This window comes from Lepisosteus oculatus, chromosome 6 (genome assembly GCF_040954835.1).
Source record: "Lepisosteus oculatus isolate fLepOcu1 chromosome 6, fLepOcu1.hap2, whole genome shotgun sequence".
Classification (NCBI taxonomy): Eukaryota; Metazoa; Chordata; class Actinopteri; order Semionotiformes; family Lepisosteidae; genus Lepisosteus; species Lepisosteus oculatus.
In genome coordinates, this window is record NC_090701.1 from 23,537,847 (window position 1) to 23,563,704 (window position 25,858).

At 34.9% G+C, this 25,858-nt stretch overlaps 1 protein-coding gene across 1 annotated transcript in view; it reads left to right on the forward strand.

Annotated features, from left to right (window-relative positions):
• malrd1 (MAM and LDL receptor class A domain containing 1) overlaps nucleotides 1-25,858 on the forward strand; it is a 175,606-nt gene that overhangs the window by 76,084 nt on the left and 73,664 nt on the right. The window contains exons 28-35 of the mRNA XM_069191079.1: nucleotides 4,676-4,763; nucleotides 5,840-6,019; nucleotides 7,553-7,712; nucleotides 8,809-8,965; nucleotides 9,762-9,872; nucleotides 13,995-14,208; nucleotides 17,810-18,057; nucleotides 22,801-23,092. Coding sequence (XP_069047180.1) covers nucleotides 4,676-4,763; nucleotides 5,840-6,019; nucleotides 7,553-7,712; nucleotides 8,809-8,965; nucleotides 9,762-9,872; nucleotides 13,995-14,208; nucleotides 17,810-18,057; nucleotides 22,801-23,092 — 1,450 coding nt within the window. The remainder of the gene's footprint in view (nucleotides 1-4,675; nucleotides 4,764-5,839; nucleotides 6,020-7,552; nucleotides 7,713-8,808; nucleotides 8,966-9,761; nucleotides 9,873-13,994; nucleotides 14,209-17,809; nucleotides 18,058-22,800; nucleotides 23,093-25,858) is intronic.

The following is a 25,858-nucleotide window of genomic DNA, read 5'->3' on the forward strand; positions in this document are numbered from 1 at the left end:
TAAACAGCAAAAGGCAGTGTAGGAGGCAAAAGGATTTTAAGTCTATGAAAACATTTATTTCTTCACTAGAAATTAATTCAGACTATTTTATTATTCCTAATGTAATTTAAAAATATTTATTCTCTTTCTGTCACACTGACAGGATTTTTTATAGCTTCCAAGAAGATAAAAAAAATGACGCTTTTAGGATTGTGGTGTAACTCAACAGTAATTTCTCCCTCATACCTACTTTAACTACAATAGAAACATCCCTTATTATATTAAATCCATCTTTGAAAACATTCTGGATTTCTGTGAAACAGATAACAAAGGCAACTCAGCTTGCATGATAAATGACTTTAATCATAACACACTTTGCCTTAAAATGGCTGTTTAATATAAAACCTTTGTGCAATCATTTTATTCAGTGTTCAAAGACATTTTCAATGTGTAGGGATGTGTTTAACTTGTATTTAAGAAAGAACACATCTTGAAGCTTTGGATCAGGAAATTTATATCGCTGATGTTCCCAGCTTGTAAAATGAATTGAAGGCTACCATGCTTAATACACAATATTTTGTGCTATGAAATTGACATTCCTGAATTCGGTTTGTAGTATTTTGTTGTGATATTAACATTTAACCTACTACTAATGGGAAAAATATATTTACTGGATGTCTTGTTAATAGTTAATATTCTATAATAATGTAAGGTGTGAATCCATGTTTATAAATTGCCATAGTGTTATATGGAGTTGCAGAAATAAGTATTCATCTTTGGTTTCTAAATTAGTTACCTCACAAGGTATCACTAGGTAGCTCTTGCTTGGATACTCAGTAAACATAAATGGGATACAATTGTGAAATGTTTTCAAAAATATTTCTTACACTTAATGTAACAGGAAACAGAAGTGTTGGACATGGAAGATGTTCCTATTGGTCTTATAGATCAGATCTAAACCATCTACATATACATACTGCTCATGGTTTTGTGCTTCAAGCAACATATTTACTACACTGTAATAACAATATACTATACTACTGTATACTGTAGTTTATTATATAGTATACAGTATACAATACAGTATATACCATATATAGTAGTATATTTACTATATACTATAAGTTATGCACAGTTTTGAAAATGAATAATTCCTTATAGGTTCTGTAAATTCTGTAATATTACAGTTCTTTTCAAATTTGTTTTATAGGTTTAAAAATATATATACCTGTAATACAAGCCATGAGGAAAATGTAAACAGGCTTGCTTATGCTCTTGTCTTGCATTTTACAATCCTGCCACTTTCTGTCTCCATGTGTCTTCACCTGCCTTTATGCTGTGTTAGACTTTGCTTTCTAATTGATTTCATCCCCCCCCTTTTATATGTTAATTGCATTTCTATATCTATAAAACAAAAGAAAGAATGAAAGGAATTTCCTGTTCTTTTGATGTGAACTGGTCCAGATTGTTTTCCCTTTAAAAACACTCCAAATAGTATTTCCTGTAAAGGGCAGGCTGTATAAATTGATGTGTTAAGCTCCTGTTTCCCAGAAACATGGAATAAATTATCATAATGCCCTATTCAGGAGAAGAAAAGAAAAGTCTGCTCCTGTTGTATCAAATGTACAGAATAGTAAGTGACTCTAATGTGGAATTTCATTCACAATTTGGACAAAACAAGATTAGGATTAGGATAATGTCTGCTGACAGAGAGGGCAGGTCTTTTCTGTAGCCTGTGAAGTGAAAAGATAATATTTTTGCATTCCTCAACCATCTGTTGAGGAACTGGATGCACATGCCATATTTGTCTTAAACTGGAATTCTGAAAGCAGTTGCTACTGAAGTCAGTGAAGTCACAAAATTTTTAAATATGCATTGCAAGACTGTTTTGAAACATACAGAACATTACAACCTTTGGTCTTTTATTTCATTTTAGAAAGTGGACAGTTAAATATAATTTGAAAAAAAACACATTAATTTTATACAAATAATGAATATGTCAAAACGGGGAAAAAACACCTGCAATTTCCTCCACATACAATAATATTCAGTACAGAAAACTGCAGTACTCTAAATCCAAAAATTGCAATAGTGGCTGCTCGGGATGTTTGTTTATCTGGAAAGATTTGTGATTTTTCACTGAGGTTATTTGCTAATATCTATGAATCTTTATGACTGTAACACTTCGTAATTCAATGTTTACCATAATATGATTCTTGAGTGAATGCTCAAACCATTTTATTTTATAATTTAGCGTTTATTTTACCTGGGTTTGAGGACTTATTGACCAGATCTTGATTCTTCATTTTAGGAGCTGATCTTAACTTTTATACCACTTTATCCTGGTAATGTGTATTTATGTAGTACAGTATGTAGGTATTTGAATATGGAAGTAAAGGAAATCAATATGTTGTCTGAATTAATAGCAATGGTTCTCATATTTAACTATGATCTCCATTTGTGCTACTGGTAGCATAATGATGTATTAATTACAAACACATTAGCAACCTTACACAAACAATCAGATCGTGGTGTACTGGGAAGGAACCTAATATTAAATGACAGATTTAGAGCACTATAAATATTCATACAAATACAGTATAAGTATTGAAATGTGGATCATAAAGATGTTAGCGAAATTGAGATTGGATATACAGAGCCCTCCAGGTTTATTCTTGCCCCTGATTAAACAGGAACAAAAAAAAAAAACACCATAGCAAAATAAATTACAGATTGATAATTTGCCTCAAAAAGTTACAATAATATTGAATTGTAATCATACTAGTATTGCACAGAGCAAATCATATTTGTTATATATAATAATTTGAAACCTCCTTTAATGTGCGTGGTAAATGGGGATACCATTAGAGGGCTATATACAGTATACAGTAGTTACAGAGGCTTACATTTTACTTCCAAAGACAAGAATGTTACAGTAGATTTGTTTTTGTTTAATTTTATTTAAAGAAATACGTAGTGGTGTGAAAACAATGTGACCATCCTGTGTTTTAGACTTGATTTCTGATTTGAAAGATAACTTTATAAAATGTTTAGGCATTTTTAAGCAATATGATTCATTCAGTATCTTCATCTGCTAATAGTTATATAATTATATCTATTCCATCAGAGGTATGAATACATTTGGAGGGTACTGTACAAAAGAGATGAAGTGAAGTGATATATCTTTCACTTTAAAAAAACTTGTATCTGTGTAAGAACCTTTCCTGCATACACAGTCTTTAGAAATTCACAATAAGTACAGAGTATATTAATCATAAATATTTAATTTGGTTATAAAGTGGGTGATGACAGCATTCACTAAAATATCTTAACGGTTGAACATCCAGCTTACTTGAACAATTACATGCTTAACTCCACACCCCAATTGCATTTCAGAACCCTTTTCAGGGCTTATTAAATATCACAACTGCTGAATCATGCATATCAGGTGTGAATGAGGTTCTGTTGACTGTGAAGAGGATGACTTTCATTTCTGCTGCTGGTGTTTTCTGTCAGTATGGGTAAACAACTTTTATGATGCACCATGCTGAATTAAAAAAAACAGTCTAACTTCTAGAATTGTGCGTTAGAAAAATATCAATGCTTTCGTGGTAGTTCGGATATGAAATTTTATTTTCCTTCCAGTTTGGGTTTGGAGGTACTGTATGTAGCATAATTAGTTAATTGTTTAGTTAAGTGCTGTTTCATTAATGATTCTAGAATGGTAGAGCTCAGAATTTCGCCTCATCAGAAAACCAGAAATCTGATTACTGTACCTATAACACTTTACTGGGCTACTACATTACAAATGCACAGTAAAGTACAGCTAAACCACAAAGAAGACCATATGTCATACAAACTGCATAGAACATTGGCACAGCTAAGTAAATGCATGGTACAAGTGTCGGTGAACTGCAGTATGCTGTAGCTTTCACATTAAAAGTGGTATTGCTGGTGCCTAAACCATTATACTGAATTTACTTTTGCTCTTCAGGTTCCCTTATCACTGTGACTACTCTGATTTTCCTCGTACCTACTGCATGCCAAGACTTCTCTTAACAGTTTTCTGTTTTGCTGCTTTGAAACCAAAGTGTATCTGGAGTTGAGAGAATTTGTGCATAGCCTGTGTTTTCTCTTAGTATGAAGGCTTCTGTTCTTGTATTATTGCTGGATCACAAAGGCTAAAACATTTTTTGGGGGTCAATTACAGCTGCATTGTTGAAATCATAGAGCCTAACTGCCATACTGTGTTTAAATGATTAGATTTTCAGATGCTCCATCTACAAACCAGCCAATGTACTGCATTGCAATAATGAAATCCTGCAGATGAATTGCAAATCAGTAAAAAAGTGCAGAGCCCTTTAGTTCACTTCTTTCCCTGCAGTGTGAGATGCTGAAGCACCGTCCCTGTAAATCAAAAGCCAAAAATAGTATTTCTCTTGATTCTTGTCTATTTTTTTTAATTAACAAATAATAATAACTAAATAAACTAAATGAACTAAATAATAAACTGAATTACTGTATGTATAGGAATGTAATTCAGAAGCTGTTTTCTTGACTACAGAGGTATTATATATCATAGTATTTTAATCATAGTTTTCTATAGGCTCTCTTGAAATTTTGTTTCTATTTTTATTTCATTGAGTGCTGGTAAGATGATCTTATTCATTCTGGGTTTGCTGTTTTTCTCTGACAGATATTGGTGGAAGGCACTGTGGGAGATGACTTTAATGGAGACATAGCGATTGATGACTTGTCCTTCATGGGCTGCATTCTCTATTATGGTGATTGTTTTAATTACTTAAACATACTTTTATTAGGCACTTGGAGTTTGTAAAAGAAGGGTGTCTTTTGCTCAATGTACAGTAAGAAGCAGGAAACTCTTCTGCACTTCATATCTGCTTAATGTAATTCATTCAATAGCATGAGTAATAATGTATGGAGAATTGTGTTTGAAATATAAATACCATAAAACAATTGAGACTGGACCCTTTAAATGCAATAATAATAATAATAATAGATAAATAAAACAAGGAAAAGGAAACAAAAAAGAAACAGTGGTCCGAAAATTCAAATAAACAAAGGCACAAAAATAACATGTACGCATTAAAGGAGGAAACTAGCCATTTTGTGATTTTGTTGCCCTGCACTCTGTGTAGTCCCGAGATGAAATGCTCTCCGAACCTGTTTGTAGTTGAAGGCTGTACCCTCAGCAGCTGATGGTTTAACCGACTGAGCAGTGAGTGTGAGTTATACTTCGAGTTGACACTTTCTGGTTATGAGAGGACTACATTCTCATATTTATTAGTTAGTAAGGAAGCTCAAAGAAGTAGAACATAAATAGTGGTGTAAAGATGTGGGCACTTACTTGTTCTACAGTATACAGCATCTCCTTTACTCACAGATCATATTATCGTGTGAGATGACTTTTAAAACTTGAACACACCTACAGTATCTGCGGCGAACCATCTTTAATACTCTTTAATTTTGGCTAAGCCCAGATTCTGAACTTTTGAGAGTTTGGAGCAATTCTGACTTGAACAGTTCTGTGGTCACTTAAGGCCCCTTGAGGTTACAGGAAATTAGCAATCTATCCTCGTCTCCCCTCTGGAACAAACAGGGTTTTCCAGTTCCTGGGTCAATCACCTTAGTGCCTCTCCCTGATAAATCTCTTGTGGGGAAACAGCTACTACTACAATACTGTTTTTCAAAATTCGCATAGTAGAGGTGTGTAAAAATGTTCTTACAGACTAGATGATACATTGTTGCATAACAGCAATTTCATTTGATATAAAATCCCTACAGCACTTGACTTTCTCTTAGCTAAATAATATTTACGCAGCTAACTTTTTTTCTTCAGGTGATTTACCTTCAACTGGCCCTACAATACCCTCAGGAACCTTATATCCTACAACTGAGTATCCACACAGCTGTCCAGAGGGCAAATATATGTGCAGTGCAACTGGTGATTGCATTGACCTTGTGAAAAAATGTGATTTTAGAGAGGATTGCTCTGATAAAACTGATGAACTAGCCTGTGGTAAGAACAAGGCATTCCTTTTATATTACCTCTGTTCTTTTTACTTCTTGGTCCAGCTTTACACATCATTTATTGAGAATTATTTTAAAAGCACAACTAGTCTGGATCTTTGAGATCCTCATCTGTTCTCAAAACGGGTACTTTTTTTACAAGTATACAGTTAGTATTAGTCTCTGTAATTCATTAATTCATTCCTTCATTTTCTAACCACTTCATCCAACTGGACCCTCCCCAGCAAGCAAAAGGCACACGGTGGCATACTCCCTGGATGGGATGCCAGTCGATCACAGCTGAACACACACATTATTCTAAATGAGGAACAAGGTTTATTCCTTCTTCAGGTGTGAGGAAGGCTCCACAGTCGAAACATTGTGTTTTGTTTTCTTCTTTTTTTAGCATGGAATAAAACTTTACCTGTTCCTTATTAATGCATTTACTGTATACATGTTTCACAGGAAATTGTGTTGTGTTTAGGATCACTATTACAAACCAAGATTTTATTAACTCTTCTGATGTTCTATAATGTATTTATTCATTTTTGTTATAAGTGTAGCTAGCCTACACAACATAATAAAAACCCTGTGCAAAGGATTGAAACATATGTAGTGTCCTCAGGCACCCCCAAATTTCCAGTGTTCAGCAGAATTACCCCACCCACACAAAATGACAAAATGCTTTTTTAAATTTTGCAAAGAAAAATGGAGTCTGAATGTCACACACTGCCTTTGCTTACTTTTACAGACCTTAAGAAATGTTATTTGCAATCCACTAGAAAACTTCTGTTGCAATTTGGAATCAACCAGTTAAACTGTACAGAATCAGATATGTACTATTCCAAACTCCAGAATCATACACAGACTTCAGTATTTTTCCCCTGCTAATGGACATAAATAAACTGCCAGACATAACAGTTAAACGTAAACACAGGATCAAAATTAGAAACTTAATAGGAATTAATTTATGACACAGAATGTGAAACTTCTTTACCCACAAAGTGGTGGGACAGACTGGAACAGGCACAAACTATGGACACTTTTAAGAAATGGGTGGTCAAAAGTTTAGATCTGCTTAGATTCTTAGATTCTAAACTACCAAAAGAGCAAGATGAGACCAAATGCCCCTCCCCCCTTGTTTGTATAACATTATTATATTCTTTTTTACTGACCAGGCCCAGACGACTTGCTTAGCTTCCAAAATCTGATGAGATCATGGCAAAAGGTGGTAATACTGTATCTTCATGTGTAATAAAAGAGACATTACGTAAGATATGTTAGTGACTAGAGTCACCATCAGGTACTTTCTGAGACAGCTTTATGAGATGTGTGCAACACCTTAGAACATAAAATCTGAAGAGGCCATCAAAGAATAATAGTTGTCTTAAGGCTACCATAAACAGCTAGGTAAACTCCCCAACCGAAACTCATTGCTTTTACATTTTATGACACCTACAGTATAACCCCTGTGTATACACACAAAGTTGCTAACAACATCTGTGCATTTGTTGTGCATGTTTTGCTCACTTTTCTCTTGCAGTGCGTCCAAAGTGTGATTTTGAAAAGGGAAATAGGTGTGGCTGGTATCAGAATCTGAAAACAAATTCAAAATTCAAACAAGCATTTTTGTGGCTTACTGGACAAGGTTTAACAATATATCCTGGGGAAGCAAACCACAGACCAAAAACAGATCATACCTTGTAAGTATCAATTTACAGAGGATGCTTGTCTGACTGTCGCATCAAACCCACATTCAGAAAGAGCAAATTATTTTCCTATTGCTCTTAGATTCAATTGTTCCCTCTGTCAAGAGGTCAAGAGAGACAACAGTATTTGAATGTATTGCAAACTGTCCTTGATTACCATTGTACGTGACTGGGAAACTTTGCACATGCTGGTAAGCTGTGCTCTGGTCATAGAACCATTCAGCTGAAGTAAATCATATTGTATGTGAAAAATGTAAAAACTTGGATTGAGTAGAGCATAATCATCCTATGCATTCATGTAAAATATTATTATGCAAAAATACTTCTTTCTATTTGATTTTTGTGACAATGCATTCTTTGAGATATTTTATATTGCTACTTGCAAAATACATGCCAGTTGTTCTCCATGGTTCTGTACTCATTCTGGAGCACTATCTAAATCATGCCTTGTTTTGTGTGTAGGGGGTCGGTGATTAAGATGTGCAGCATGTAACTTTTTATGGAGTTTATAATGAACGTTTGGGAGGGATGACAACAGCTAAATTCAACCAGCGTCAACTGTCAGTGATTCATAATTAAACCTGATGTCATTTCTTCACCTAAAACATTATAAATACCATATATAATATATAATCCCATTCTCACTCCCACATACTTGTACTGTAATGCATGTCTTTTTGCATTCCACCTCAACCCCAGCTCCATGTTTGCAGCTGCCCATTGGTGACTCCTCACACCACTTGGGGGTCCTACCTCCTTGTTCTATGGTTAGGAGGTTGGCCATTGGTCAAGTGGATTAAGCCAAATTTTATTGTGACTTAAAAAATCCTTAAACCTTTCAGTATGCTGAATTCCTAGATTCAGCATCCTAGATTATTCCTAGATTATTCTGAGTGAAAAATACCATTATAAACTATAAGACCTCAAGTTGCATGATAAGTGTTAACTATTCTGAACAAAATATAAAGCACAAAGTTGAATTTGAGTTGTGCAGCTTATTAATAGAGAATATAAATGTTTCTCAAATTCTAAGGAGTGCATTCGGACATACACACAGTAGAAGACTTAATGTTTTGTGTTTCCTTCCCAGAGGCACTCCAGAAGGCTGGTACATGTATGCAGACAGTTCAAATGGACAGTTTGGCCACATCGCTGACCTTGTGACCCCCGTCATATCTCAGACTGGGCCGCAGTGTACACTGGTGTTCTGGTACTACATGAAAGGAGTCACAGTGGGGACCTTGCAGGTAATTATGAATGACTGTTCTTCTGTAAAATTGCTTTATTTTTTTACCTGCAGAGATAGAAGTATGCACACACTTGGCATAACACCGTGTGTGAAATTATTAATGAGCTACCTTCAGCCACATATTGATTTTTATTCATCTTCAATCCATTTTACGTGCCAGAACTGAATATATTTTTCATTGTTTTGAAGAATACTGTACTCATTAAAAGAGAAAGCTGGATTTGTAAGTACCATGCATCTGCTTTTTATTTAAGAGTTTTTGTACTACTTCCTGGTAAATCAGAAAGTCTCCAGCAATAATTAAAGTTGGTAGTAAAAATAATTTCTTGAGGGTTTCTACATTTAGAACTTGCCCATCTCATTTTAACTCTTTAGTCTGAGTTTAATAAATTAGAGAGAATCAACCAATGATCAGTGTGAAAAAAATGTCTTTAAAATGTAGCATTCACTTACACTCAATGTCCCTAAAGGTTCAGGGGTATTTGTTATAAAATGTTGTGAAAAGGGGTATGATATTAGAAGGGGTAGGTTGATTTTGTTACTGGTTTTTTCCTCAGTAATTGGAAACACATTATTCATTTCACTTAAAATTTCTTCTAACAATAATATCTTGGTTTGCATGGCCTAATGATAAGCTGCATCACACCATCCATAAAATAATCCCCCAAATATTTCAGTGTAAAATGTTTTTGTCATAGAGTTCAGGAGTTTGTCATCCAGGTGAAAAATGTTACACTTTTTTCAGTCTAAAAAGGTAAAATGCTGGATAGCTAAAAACCCATTTCTCTTTGCAGGTTCTCAGTAAATTTGGCAATGTGACACATGTGCTCTGGTCTCAAACTGGAAATCAGGGTGACCTTTGGAGGAAAGGAGAAGTATTCCTGGGAATTCGTTTGAATTTTGAGGTTTAGTTCATTTTTTTAATTTACATTGCATCTCGTATTGAATTAATTGAAATATGTTTATTTTTACATGTACTGTATAACACAATTCAGAAAAGGTTTCAATTCCCCATCTGGAGTTAGATGGATAAAGTCCGTGAAATGCATATCTTTTCCTTAGAACATTTATGGTGCTATGTGATAAGAGATTTTACAGAGTTCTGCGAGGAAGAGGTACTGAATACGTACTGTTGCTGTTTAGTATACTGCTCACAACATCCTGTCTAACAGACTTTTCACCAGTAAAGTGGGAGTTTTATGAAATAGAAGGAACTTGGGAAACAATTATTGCATTAATTCTTTGATGTGATATTGAGAGCAAGTAGTTTGCAACATGGTGCAGATATTTTTCTATTCAAAAGATAATCTTACCAGATAAAATGATGTAGTTTGTTCAAACAATATTTAAGGCATAGAATAAGCATAAATCAAATGCTGAGCTATATTGAGGTAACTCAACTGGCTGAAGAGAACAACAACGCATCTGTACAAACTGTGCTATCAGAACCCCCTAAAGAAATGATGAAGGATTACCGACGCGTAATCCTGAAATTATAAAAGATAAAATAGAGTATGGATGAAGATATGGTTACTATATCAAGGTATAAGATGGAAATGGAAGATATGAAGAACGCTTCAGCAGCATTTCCAAATCTGCCAAAGAGAAAGTAAGTTTAGGACAAAAAACAGTGTTTGAGCAAGGATGAAAAAGGGAAACATATAATTTAACATAACACTGAATCATAGTAATCAATCATAGTGAGCACAGATAAAGTGGATGGGTTCAGATGTGATATAAACTCCATAACTTCAGAGCAGCAGTGTTCATGGAATCAAACATGGCAGTCAGGTTTTCTTGATAAGCAGTGAAGATGGCTGTGCCAATCGAAGGAATGGTATTTGGTACTAAAGCCATCTTAGTTCCAGCTTTGAGAAGTAAGTGGAGGAACTAGGAAAAAGTCACTCACTTAATATTTTGAAGAGTGGTGGGTAGGAAGAGATAGCTATTTTAGATGAGTATATATGGTTGTTGAAATGGACTAGAAAGGACATTTTGCAGAGACAGATTTGTGTTACAGTACATCCGCCAACGCTGTGAAGTGGCACACAGCAGGACCTTTCCTTTACTGTGCTTGCCCTCACTGCTCCAGCCAGCTGACTGGTAGCAGCAGAATTAAGCTATATACAGTATGTCATAGTTTAACATACTTTAAGTAACTGGGGAGGGTTAAGAGCTCACATTGACTTAGTAGAACTGGTGAGAATTGTCTTAATGCAGTCAAACTTTGCTTGTGACTAGGAGATGTGAAAGGGGAGAATCAAGGACAATTCAAAATGACTCAAAGGAAGGTTTGGTTTTCTCCATGTTGAAGGGGGTTCATACATCTAAAAAAGCAGAATAAAGGCCAAATGAGAAATGAAGGATAATTGGAAACTTGTAAATGAAGATCCAGTATAGAGCTTCTGAAAGTGTTGAAAAGGTTTTGGTGGTGTGGCAGACAAAAGTGGGACAGGTTGTGAAATAATACTGATTATATAGAAAGAAGGATGGGCATAGAGTATGGGGCTAATGGAGACATGAGGTCGAAGGCAAGTCGGCATAGGACTCAGGAAAGCATGTTGTTTCAAATGCATATGGAAGTAGGACCGGACAGACTTGGAAAAAGGATGCAGGACTGAAGATAGATTTGGTTGTAAGTAAGTGGACTGTTGTAGCTTGATGGGGTAGTAGGACTCCTGGTTGACGTGGTGAGACCAAACAGCAAGAAGACTTGCAAGAATTTCACTTTTAAGTATAGTTTGAATTCCACATCATGGGGTGTTTCATAGATTATTGAGTTAACTGATGCATTTGGCTTTCTTCAGTAGGCAAAAGAAAAGAACCATGGACAGTAGCAGAGTAAGATCTGTGTTTGGCAAATGCAAATGGCAAATGCAGAAACAAAATACATAAGTCAAAACTAAATCAAATAAAAAATATGATTTTTACAGTATATATAGGTACCATAGCTGAAAATAGGTGAGATTATTGTTTGATCATTTTTAAACATTAAAAAAATACATTATTGCAGAGAAATATTTACAAAATTAAGGAATAAGGCAGTTAGAAGTTCGAAGGCTTTTATTTTAATAAAAACTGTTCAGTATGTTTGTTCGTATTGTGAAAGAGCAACTGATGTTGATGTAATATTGTCTTATTCCATTTGAATAAAATTGAGTTAAAACATCTTAAAACCTGTCAGGGGAAAACGACTTTGATCTTGCTCTGTACTGCATTTTTAAGGACCTCATTTTTCATTTTCACCCCATATGATTAAATATGTAGATATACCTACCAGGCCTGAAGGCCACTGATTTCAAGCGTTATCAAGTTTAACAGGATTTAAACCAACATCTCTTCAAGCAGCACAGCCATTCATATGAGCCTGTTTAAAAGTAAAGTTCATTTGGGAAAGCATAGGGTTTAGCTGTAAGATGCATTTTGAGAAGTGTTCAGTTAAGTTTATAAATACCATGATCTTTGTACACTTCACTTGACATTCATTACTATTTATCCATATTTTAAATATCAAAGGGTAGGTTTCACTGATTCATATGGAACTGATGTTTAACAGAGCAAGGTTTTTGCTTCTCATTACTGAGGACTGTACTGTATACTGAGATTTTCATGATTTACATTACATTACATGGTGTTACATTTTTCTACTTTTTATACAAGATTTGATTTCACAGTTTTTTTCTTTTGTATCCTCCTAAATTGTAATCATCAGTTTAATCACCAGCTCTGCATACCACTACATCCCTTGTACTGTGCAGGAATGAGGTTCCCACCTTTCTGAGCTGACTTTTGGCAGGCTGTGAATTCTGAGCACTGATTATAGGAGTTGTATTACTTTCACTGATATTGCCACAAACTTGCTTGGAACCTTCAGGTTTATGAAGGAATTATCTTTTTTTTCAATCTGTGAAGGAAATACTGTTTACAAAGATTTACAAAGATCTTTTAGCCTCCTTCTTCATCCCTTCATCATCTCTGTCTCCTATGCCAAATCCAAATTCTACCAGTTCAAAATTAGTTTATAGAATGTAGGCCGCTGGAATGCAGTGTTTTGTGTATATTGTTATTAGTTAATGTATTGTTTAGCACTGTGCTATTTACTGAAACTGTTAATAAATATTTGTTTCTCTGTCCAAGTTTTTATTCTGATTTAATTACTCTTTTTCTTGAGTAATGCCAAAGAAAAAAGAGACCACATTCTCACATGTATGTCTACTTCTCAGTTGTATTAATTTTAAATCAATTTCCCACGCTTCCTAATTGTTTGACACGACAAGTCACAGAAGTGCACAACATTACTAAATATTGTTATTACTTGATACAGTATACACACAGAAGATATTGTTATCTATATAACCTACTTGCTTGTGTGCATTAGAGCTTTACTATTGTTGATTAAGCAAATGTATTAGAAAAGTTTTTTGTAATACATTAATTGTTTAATGTATTCATTTTTAATACATTAATTACTTGTTTGTATTACATTAATTAACAAGATGAGGTACTGTAACTCTAGTCTAAGCAATCCTGCTAAATTTGCTGCTGCAAAGGAATCCCTGTCAACTACCTTTCAATTAACAGTATAGCCCAAGAACTGGCCACTGGACTTTCTTTGCTGAGATTGTTTCCTTATGTTGTATGCATTACGTGTGCTATTGCACGTTTTTGGGTTTTTTTAAATGTAATTATATTATTATACTGTGGTTAGTGTGGACACCTTCGTCATATATATGCAAGCTGCTTATATATATACTGTATTCAGAATATGTGTGCAATATATTATCTTTGAACCAAGTGCCTTAGTGCTTACTGCTCCTAACTGTAAACTCAAAATAAACACACATTAATACCAAAAGGCATAGATTTGTGTAAAATCATTCTGTATTCTGAATAATCACTGTTGTCATGCAGATATACAATACTACTATACAATACTATTCACTAAATCAAACCATGAGAAAAGTCTGATGAATTATACATAAACAGTTTAACGTGTTTTTTTACTTGCATTTGTTTAACTCTGACAGATTATACTGAGAGCAAAACGTGGTGTCAGTTACATCGGAGATGTATCGGTGGATGACGTATCCTTTGAAAACTGTGCCCCTCTGCTGATTCCAGACCGGCCATGTGACAGTAATGAATATGCATGTGCCAACAAATATTGTATCCCAGAAGACAACTTGTGTGACTTTAACAATGACTGTGGAGATTCGACAGATGAGAATCCATATATTTGCAGTGAGTAATAATCTTTTTAACAAGCCTGTTTACCACCACTAACGTTTGTGTTACTATTCCCAAAGCTATCCTGTTTTCTCTTTTCTGTTTTTTCTAACCAAGACTTTTAAGCAAGTGTAAGTGAAGTAATGATACTTTCAAAGCTTTTTGCCAACTGTCATAACTGTCATGTACTGGAATGTACATGTATTTTGATTTCTTCCTGTGTTTGGAAAACTGAAGTATTCCTAACTGATTTCAACCACAGATTAAAAATGAAGTATGAAGGGAGCACAGTGTATGCCAGAACCAATGTCTTGTGGTTAGGTCTTCTTAGACATTTCCTGAAACAAGATGGATTTGCTGTCTGAGATATACTCTATGTTGCTGTGGTTTGAGCACCTTCCACACACCTGGTGCACTGTATCCTATATGACAGAACGTACCCAAAAATTAGTATTTGTTTTAATTATGGCACATGAAGTTTAGAAACAGAGATTTTCAAATATAACAATCCCCAGTGAATTAATATCCTACATGAATACAAAACTCTGTGTTAAGATAGAAACACAGCATAAAAGCTGTAGTCTCTATAACCTCTAAACCTTATCATAAAATATATTTTAAAATAACTTCTTGATGTGATTCTGAATAAAACATCAGAGTTGAAGTGTGTAAAAGTGTTTAATTTGCTTCCAAAAACTTAACAGAAAAGGCAATGTGAGTAGGATTCTGTTTTAGAACTGCAAATATTTATCGAACTAAGTCATTCTAGTGTCACTCCTACATTTTTCATAGAAAACACCTTAGACATTCATAGTTTGTATTCTTATTTGCCATAATAAAGTTTCCAGTAAAAAGTTGTATGGAAATGGTTTTATACATAGGTAGAAAGTACACTAAATTGTACACAGTAACTTCAAAAAATGTCTAGAAGACGGGAAGTAAAGAGAGGATTCTTAGTGTTTAGGTTGATTAAATGTCTATATCACAAACAGGACTAGAAGGGAATGGTGTCATTTTGGTGTTTTCCCTACTTAGAAAATATGGCTGCCTGCTTTTTATACTGCTTCTTTTCATTGTGTAAGTTCCATGAGTTTCCATCTTTATGAGCAGTGTGCAAACAGACAAGCCTTATTGATAAGTAAGAGTGCACAGATCAAAATTCCTATCTAGCACTTCTGTATTGATGGTTTTAGTACTCTATAGCTGGGAAGTTCTTACAGCTTCTCAGTAGTCTGCAGTGTTTGAAATAGATGTCATATTGTTCTACAAGTTGTACCTTAAAGACGTTCTCCAAGGAAACATGTAACATGAGTAAAATTGTCATAGTTAATGATAATAAATATGACTACAAAATACAGTAAGTACAGAATCATATGAGTAGACACAATACATACATGAGAAAGAGGCATGATTTGAATACCTTTGTTACAGTATGTGCTGGATAATATTTGAGCCCAGTTTCACGATAATAACAATTTTGTGTAGCTCGCTAGGCACTGACAAAATATCAGGAGGTATACAAATATTTTTTGCAATGTTTCGTATACTCAAGAGTCCATTTTTCTATGCACTGCAGGTAGTTTTTAATATGGCTCTTTATACAAATGTGAATTAAGGTATTGTTAATGTTCTCCATGTACAGTATACCGTATATGTAAACATTCATACACACAGATACAGTGAGCTCTGGCAGTTCAGTTACCAGAAGAAGAGTCTGCAGTCCCTACCCCTTGATAATTTATCATTTCAAAAAAGTTGCGAATACTATATATCCATTTTGAACTTCATTTTCTTTTTTTATATTACCTTATTAGCTGCATGGTTATCCTGGTGAAGACCAGTTCAAACTGACAAGATAAATGTGCTCTGAAAAAGCTCATAAATGCTACACAAAACTAAATACTTGTATTGTATGTAGAGTGCTAAAACCATAAATACATTTTTTGTTGACTCCGGTATCATGTTAGTTAAAGACTTCGATGCTTAAAATGTTTAGGGAGAAATGGAATACTGGTGTGTATGTTTTCTTTAAAGTACCGAGACCAGCCATATACTGTATGTTTATATTCCAAAATTAATATCGTTTATGGCCTTCACATGCGTTACAGTATGCTCCTATTCTTTTTATGCTCAGCTACTAAGATTTCCCTTCAGTGGTAAAATTCCATATAAATATTCAATACTAAAATGGGCACAGTAAAGACATTTAAATCTTTCTATGACTGACCAACGCACCACGAGTGCCCCTGTCGGTCAACCAATCACGTACCGCGGTATTTTGCATCGTGACGCGCGACGCCGTAGCCAATTACCTGCGGTACGTGTCTGTGCCGCGCACTTTGAATGCCTGCATATGTAGCACTGAAATATTGGTGCAGACATCTTGTCATCTCTGTACATATGACATTCTTTAAAATCCAAAATGAGATTGACAAAGAAATGCTATCAGTTTATTCTCTATTTCAAGCTGCTGCTTTCTGCATTGCTAATTCAACCATATTTCAGTTCAATTTCAAGAGTTTATCTGTTGATTTATCAAACATGTCTATCATGTCTACACAGTGCCTTGCACTCAGATCCTTGCTCCTTTGTAGTGATACCCTATGAAGTACTAATTCATATTTGTTTTACACACAACATGCTCCGCACATTCAAAACAAACACAAAAAGAAATAAATACCAATACAACATACTATAAATAACCAATATGAAAGAAAAATTGAAATAATAAAATTAACTTAATATTAAGTTAAACTTCATTTTCTTTTTTTATATTACCTTATTAGCTGCATGGTTATCCTGGTGAAGACCAGTTCAAACTGACAAGATAAATGTGCTCTGAAAAAGCTCATAAATGCTACACAAAACTAAATACTTGTATTGTATGTAGAGTGCTAAAACCATAAATACATTTTTCTCCATTTTGCGATACAATATTAAGGGTTCAATCATTAATTTACTTTATTTCTGTGTATGAATGAATTAATTGAACACAAAAAAGTACATGATCATGAATGCGTTCACGATTAATGTGTTCAATGAACACAAAAATCTGTAGGCAGAATAAAGGTTTTATTTTAAATTAATAAACAATTGGATATTGCTTTTAACAGTTCAACTGCAATCTTGTAAACAGAAGTTAAGTTTGCCTGAGTTTTTAAGGTCATGTGAGAGCATTAAGCAATTTATTTTTCTTAACATCCTTCCTTGAACCATCTAGTGTAAGCCTAGATGTACAATTTTAAGAAAATCTGCATTACAGCAAGTACATGTTTTATTCTACTGTGCTTAACAATTGTTTGATTGTCTGGAGTATAATGATTGTCTACACAATGAATAACAATGTGGTCATTACAGTACATGTAGAGTTTTTTGTGCATAAACCATGCAAACCTTTAATAACACATTCTGAAACTTTCAATAGCAGATACTGTCCAACACATTCAATACATTTTAGTACTAGTAAAAGACAGGGACTATTCTCCTTTTGGTGATCCATTCATGTGCCTACTGACTTATTTGTTTGTCCTCTAGATTTGATAAAGTTTGCATTTCTGTCATTTTACTGTACAGGTGATCTCTGTATAATGGTATAAATTATCCAACTGTTCCACAGAAACCTTCCATGGCCGCTGTGATTTTGAGTTTGACCTTTGCTCCTGGCGCCAGTGGCAAGGAGATGACTTTGACTGGCTTCTGAAAACTGGAAGCACACCAAATGTTGGCACAGGCCCCTCGATAGACCACACACTGCGGGACCCTTCTGGTCACTACATCCACATCGATAGCTCGTTCCCCCATGCCCCTGGAGACGTAGCCCGGATCTCAGGCCCGACTTTTAGCAGAAAGAGCAAAGACTGCAAGGTAGGCAGCTCACAGAATGAATGAGAAGCTGAGTGATGGTAAATGTTTCTTTCACTGAAGTAATAAAAGTAAGATATAACCTGGATATCCTTAAATAAATTAAATTGCTTTACTCCACTGCAAAGCTGCCCTCAAGCCAAAGGAATAGCTATTGATTTTTTGTAGCATTTCTACCTGCAGTCTCGTTTGGTTTATGTCCAGTGTGCCTAGCTCTAGTCTTCAAGGGCAATAGTTCTGTCCAGATTTCATTTCATCTGAGTTACCTAATGGAGCTAATTTTCTTTTCTTAAATTGGAGTAATTCAGCATTTTCCAGGTCATCTGCTGATTTTTTAATGTGCTTATAAAGCCTGCTTAGCTACAGTTTTGGACTGAATTACTGTATTACACTTTAATCTTGAGCTAAAAGCATGAAGATGCAATTCAGAGTCCTTGTCAAAATGTGTCTGCTTTGTGCCATAAAAATAAAACATACATGATTCACTGCTAACCATGTCAGAGAAGGAGGCTTCATTGTGAATCAGAGAAGAGCACAATGATAATGAATATAGAAATTTGCCCTAAAAGCCTAGAAAATGGCTACACTACTACTTTTCAGACAGAACATTTCAGCAATGTCAGAAGTTATTTTCAACCTAATGGGAAGGTCTCACTTTCACACCTGATCATTTCACATTTAATATTAAATACAAAGGAATTTATTTTTCAGGGATAAATAAGGGATTTATATTTTATCTGCTTTTAGAAAGCAGAATCATTTATTAAAATGATTGTTTTATCTTTAAAATGTTTGTAAATCGTATTATAGTGATCTGTATACCTAATTTAATATCTAATTTAATATCTTCTTTATATTTGTTACTCTCCAGGCTTAAGCTGATACTTGCAGACAAATTAAGTATTCCACTTTGTCTTTGTCTTGCTGTGTGAAGGCACTACAATCACAACAAATTGTACTTTTTATAAAAGGAAAAAAAATCAATTTTGACAATAGTTCTTATAAGATATATATATAAATATAATTATTTAAGGAATGTAATTATTTTTCTAATATTTTTAAATTAAAAATATAAGAAATACACTTAAGATGTGGCAAATAATATATTTTATATATTATATAATTATATCATTATTAATTTCTTTAGATTTTCCATATTATAGTGACTTTTAATCAAATTCTAAAAGTATGCTTGTTGACTCCGGTATCATGTTAGTTAAAGACTTCGATGCTTAAAATGTTTAGGGAGAAATGGAATACTGGTGTGTATGTTTTCTTTAAAGTACCGAGACCAGCCATATACTGTATGTTTATATTCCAAAATTAATATCGTTTATGGCCTTCACATGCGTTACAGTATGCTCCTATTCTTTTTATGCTCAGCTACTAAGATTTCCCTTCAGTGGTAAAATTCCATATAAATATTCAATACTAAAATGGGCACAGTAAAGACATTTAAATCTTTCTATGACTGACCAACGCACCACGAGTGCCCCTGTCGGTCAACCAATCACGTACCGCGGTATTTTGCATCGTGACGCGCGACGCCGTAGCCAATTACCTGCGGTACGTGTCTGTGCCGCGCACTTTGAATGCCTGCATATGTAGCACTGAAATATTGGTGCAGACATCTTGTCATCTCTGTACATATGACATTCTTTAAAATCCAAAATGAGATTGACAAAGAAATGCTATCAGTTTATTCTCTATTTCAAGCTGCTGCTTTCTGCATTGCTAATTCAACCATATTTCAGTTCAATTTCAAGAGTTTATCTGTTGATTTATCAAACATGTCTATCATGTCTACACAGTGCCTTGCACTCAGATCCTTGCTCCTTTGTAGTGATACCCTATGAAGTACTAATTCATATTTGTTTTACACACAACATGCTCCGCACATTCAAAACAAACACAAAAAGAAATAAATACCAATACAACATACTATAAATAACCAATATGAAAGAAAAATTGAAATAATAAAATTAACTTAATATTAAGTTAAAATTTCTAATTAAATTAGCTTAAGTCCTAAAATTATTTGGGTGGGCCTTGTCTGTATGCAGTTACAGTATAGCGGTTCTTATTATTTCAGACTAAAACACCTGCCTTTGTGAAGTTCCTTGGTCAAATAAATTCAAGCAAAGGCAAAAAAGTGAAAACCAAGGAGCCATCAACCATGAAAACTAAGGAGCTTTCAAAGCAAGTCAGGGATAAAGTCATTGAAAAGCAGGAGAAGGGTACTATAAATATTAATGTCACTGAAAATCCCATTGTATACAGACTTCTCAGTCACCAAGAAATGAACGGTGCATCATACCACCCAGATACTGCATTGGATGTGCAACTATGAAACCCTAAAACTACATAGTTATCTTAATCCATAATTAACTGAATACCACAGGAGAAACAAACATTCTGTTAAGATAATTTTCTGATTAGGTAGTGAATTAATCAAACATTCTAACAGCCAGCAGCCATATCACCCTGCAACTCATCCCATTGAAGCTAAGCAGGTGGGAGCCTGGTCAGTACCTGGATGGAAGACCTTCTGGGAAACACTGAGGTTGTTGCTGGAAGAGGTGTTAGTGGGGCCAGCAGGGAGTGCTCACCCTGCAGCCTCTGTGGGTCCTAATGCCCCAGTATAGTGATGGGAATGCTATACTGTAAAAAAAAGGCACCATCCTTTGGATGATACGTAAATCCGAGGTCCTGACTCTATGGTCATTAAAAATCCCAGAATTTTTCTCGAAAAGAGTAGCGGTTACCAGGTGTCCTGTCCAAATTTCCCATTGGACTTGATCAATCATGGCCTCCTAATAATCCCCATCTATGAATTGGTTTCATCACTCTGCTCTCCTCCCCACTGACAGCGGATGTGTGGTGAGTGTTCTGGCACACTATGGCTGCACATTGGTGGTCGTGGGGGGTGTCCCCATTACTTGAAAAGTGCTTTGAGTGGAGTGTCCAGAAAAGTGCTTTATAAGTGTAAGCAATTATTATTGTTAAACATACACCAAATAAAGTAAATGGACCATTACTTTAAAAATCTATACAAGTAAACAAATACATTTGCCAATACAGTGTTTTCTATAATTACAAAATTTGTATTAGTTTGATCTGCAAATCAGTGTTAAAAATCATGTCTATGCACTGTATAAAGCTGAAGTCATTTCTATTTACAGTTTTATATTATGATGATAGTATGTACTGTATAAGTAAGCACTACACTGTAAGATTATTTACACTCAAAGGCTTAAAATACAATGGGAATCTGGGGGTTGCATCATGGGTGAGTTAACAGGTGATTTCCTCACAAGTCTCACCTGATGTCTGAGGAAACCAGTTAAGCCGCTATAACAAATGGTCAGTTTTAACCATCCATAAATTCTTAAGCTAATTCGTCAATCATTCAGACTCCTACCAGACAGCCAGTGCATCATGCAGTTTGTCACTTTTGTGCATACTATACCTCAAGATGGTTGAACTATTGTGGATAGATAGGGATCCATATTTAATATAATTTTCAGCTTTTTCTTTTCAGGATCAAAACCATAGAATTGATTGCTCCTTTAATATTATTATAATTTACTAAAGTTTCATAAAGTATATGCTGATATCCTGGAAGAACATGAGATACCCAGAGCTGAATTTGATGGGAACTGGGCACACAAAAATAACAGAAACAGAAATAAAATAGTTCATAAGAAGTTCTTTTATTCAATATTATAAATATTATATACAGAAGCACTGGTAAATTTTCAGCTAAACAAAAGAAACTAGATACAAGCCTCACTATAGTTTAGAGTCCTGTCCAAACATCTTTTATTCTTTTCAAACAAGAGCAGGGACAATTATCCTGCTTCCTAACTCAACACAACACAAAAAACATTGTTGTAATCTCCAAATTCATGATCTTCTTTCCTGGTCTTTGATTTATTCTTAGTACTCTATGTCTCCATCCTGTAAGTCTCTGCAGCCGCCAATTACTTCCTTTCACCTCCTGAGTACTGTAGGTTTCATTTCTATGTCTCTTTCTGTCTTGCTGGTGGTTCCCAGTGGTAGATATGAACCTTTTTCATTCCCTTTCTGCCACCCTTTTTTTCAGCACTTGTTTCCTGCAAAACCTTCTTTTATAGGGCAAGACTGACCTGCTCGTCCGGCATGGCCTTGGAGAACTTTACAGTTCACTCTAAACATGACAGGAAGCCAGTGCAATTTATATAGAACCTACAGTATCAGATGATAGATAATGATAGTTTCAGTCAGCATTTTGGTCACAGAATTCTGGACATACAGTACTAAAGAGCCTTATAAGATAACCCAGTACATAAAGCATTATGATAGTCCAGACATCATGAATAAAACGTATATATCCGTATTTCTGCATAAGATAGCCAGAGTCAGGATCTTAAGCAAGCAATATAAAACCATGCAAGCACTCTAAGATGTCAAAGGTGCGATGTCTAGTAATAACAAAGCATGTTGATGATGGCTATAATAATAATAATAACAACAACAATTTTTGGGTGTTTTAGTTTTTGGCTTTCTTTTAACTTGTGTTCAGAACTGCAGTATTTTACTTAGCTATGCAGTGCAAAAAGTGTTTATCCACAGCAGGTTGGAAAACCTCCAGCAAAACAGTGACATTATGTCTTTGATTTATAACCATGTTGATCATCTTCTGCTTCCTTTTCACTGAGTAATTCTGCAGAAAATGAAGGTAAATGATCTTCATTTCTTTTCTAGTTAATCTTCTACCTGCACATGTCTGGAGATGGCACTGGCTCATTGAACGTGTACCAGATCACAGTGTCTGAAAAGTACCTGTTGCTGCTGAACTTAACTGGGGATCAGGGACGCTACTGGCAAAGGAAAGAAATCCCCCTCTCTTCAGCTGAAGACTTTGTGGTGATGTTTGAGGGGAGGGTTGGGAAAGGCCTGAAAGCTGACATTTCCCTGGATGACATCACCTTCACATGGGAATGCCTTCTGGCTTCATCTGTGGGACCGACTGAGCCTACATCTCTTCCTCCAACTGGTAAGAATTTAAACTTGTTTTAATATAATACAAACCAGTTAGATATTCCAGTAGTCTGTTTGTCTACATAAGATCACTTTATTGGCCATATACAATTTCTTGTATTGGGAATTTGTCTTTTGGCATATCCCAACTTGCTCTCCGTGAGACACACAGAGAGGGAGAGAAGCTTGGGGTCAGAGTGCAGGGTCAGCCATTTATACGGCACCCCTGGAGCAGTTGGGGTTAAGGGCCTTGCCCACGGGCCCAACGGAGTAGGATTCCTCTGCCAGCTCAGGATATGAACCGGCAACCTTCCAGCCACAGCCGCAGATCCTTAGCCACAGAGCCAGTGCACCGCCCCGCCCAGTTAACACATAAGTGTTTAATGAAATGCAGGAAAGTAAAGAATTAAAATGACAAATCACAGTCAATGATTTTGAAACTGGCCACACTCTCCTCTAACTCAGTGAAATATTGTGATACAACAGTACAATGTTTATGATACGGTACAATGTTTACAATGATCACAGTCAATGATTTTGAAACTGATCACATTCTCCTCTAACTGAGTGAAATATTGTCATTAGTAATTTGTAGCACTGAATAGAATCTTGCCACTGATATTCAATAATATAGATTACAGTAGTCTCATTTGTGTTTCATTACTGTATTTTCTGTGCCGATTTTTTTATATCAAATGTAAGCATACTTTTATATTTATTGTTCGTAAAAAGGATGTCATTTTCTCCATGTTAATAAAACCTTAATTTTATGTGGGGCTGCTGGCTCACGAGTGAACACTGTGTTCTAGACAATGCTCCTGTTTCTGGACTTACTAGCGAAGACAAAATCCCCCTCTGCTGTGTTTTGAAAGTTTGTAAAGAATTATGTAGATTTGTGTGACAATTCCAAAAATCTGAACATAACCTGTGTTGCATGGTGCTCCACAATGTAAAAAATGGCTTTACACAGAAGGAAGTGCACTATAGACTACTTTATTTAATCTACCATTTTGTTTCTTGAGTTTGAAACTCTTTCACATTGATGTGAAATTGCATATTTACAGTACCATATCTTTAAAACTATTCATGATATTGTTTTTTGTACAATTCTCAAATGCCCTTAATTTTTTATATTTAAAATACTTCCTCTGTTCTTGCACAAGGAACAGTTCTTAAAACTAAATACTCATCCCCCAGGTTATATGATTATGAAATAATTAAAACCATGTGTGTTGCATTGCAAAAGTGCCACAGGGACTCTAAAACCACAATGAAATGCAATGGTTAGAAACATTTGGCTGCAGTTTTTGTATTTAGATTTGTTTCAATTTTCTTCACCTGTTTCCTTCAAAATGTGGCTCATATTTCAGCCCTTTTCCTTTCTTTTGCCTCATTTTATTGTTTGTTCTGTTTCTTCCCCATGCAGAAATTGCTCCACTAATTAAAATTGAAGGCACATTTGAGATAAAAGAAAGAATAATAAATCATTCTTAACATTCATTATTAAAACAAAGATTGTGATGCTGCAAGGCAAAGACAATCTTCAGGCTTGTAGTAAAACATACAGTATCTAGTGCAGGGTTGCTTAGAGTCCAGTGCAAAGAAAGGTCAGGTTCCATTCCAAGTATTGAACATTCTTGTTTTATTTACGGCCTTCCTCTCATAAAAAGGATGCATTGAAAGGTTTTATTTACTGTCTAGACTTTATAGCTGCAATTGTCCTTTGGGATTTATGGTTACTCTTTGAGGATTTGTGAGATTTTTTTAGCTGTCAATTCTCTTAAAAAAACAGAAATACAGTTTGTGGCTCCTGGCTATGATGATTGGTAATTTTTGCTTGGTTGGAAACCATTTAGTCTCTAGCCTTGTTGCATTGCCTCTGAATTAAATGATCCAGACTTTTGGAGGCACTGTGCTTTAAAAAAGCATCTTAATTGGTTTCATGTTTGAAAGTAAGGGGGAAAGAACATATTAGTCATCAAGTAAAAATATTTTTATAAAGAATGGGGTAAAACCATGTCTGAGATTCTCAGTTTTGCTGTAAGAATACTGAGTTCCACCATTTATGTCATAAAAAAACTTGGCTGGGAACTCTTTTCATTGTACTGTTCATTTTTATTGTACTGTTGTATCACTGTGCATTGACTGGAAATAGCCAGAACCTTCAACTTAAGTGTTTTATTATCATTGTAAAAAAATATTGTGTCAGTAATTATGAGATACATGATGACCTTAAAGCCTATTTTTTATGAAGTATTTCTATTTTGTGCACAACAATTTTAGATCATACTTTCTTTTTTCATCCATGTACAGCAACACCTTTGTCATTGTCATATAGTTTTGCTGACTGTGAAAAACAAATAGCCTGTTTCATCTCTGATAACACACCAAATCTCATTTTTGCTCATCGTGGAAGTTTGTGCAAATTACTGCAGCAGAAGAAAAAAAACAATGATGGTAACAATGAATGGTGGTCCCTAAAGCATAAAGGGTTTTTTTAATTAAATAGCTGTAGTGTGTTTTATCGGTTTTAACATCTTAAAGCAAAATGTCAAAGAATACCTCATATTTAACCTGCTTTTTGTTAACCTGCTGTTTTTTTCTGTTTTATTATTTTCCTCTGTAACCTGAGTACAACTTTTCTGTATTTTCCCTCCTAACAGAAACAAAATTCCACTGTTTCTTTTAAATGTGTGATTTCTGTTCTTGATTTTGGCAAATGTATCTTAGTCCATATTTTACAATGTAATACACTTAGTTACTTAACACGCTGGCTCCTTTA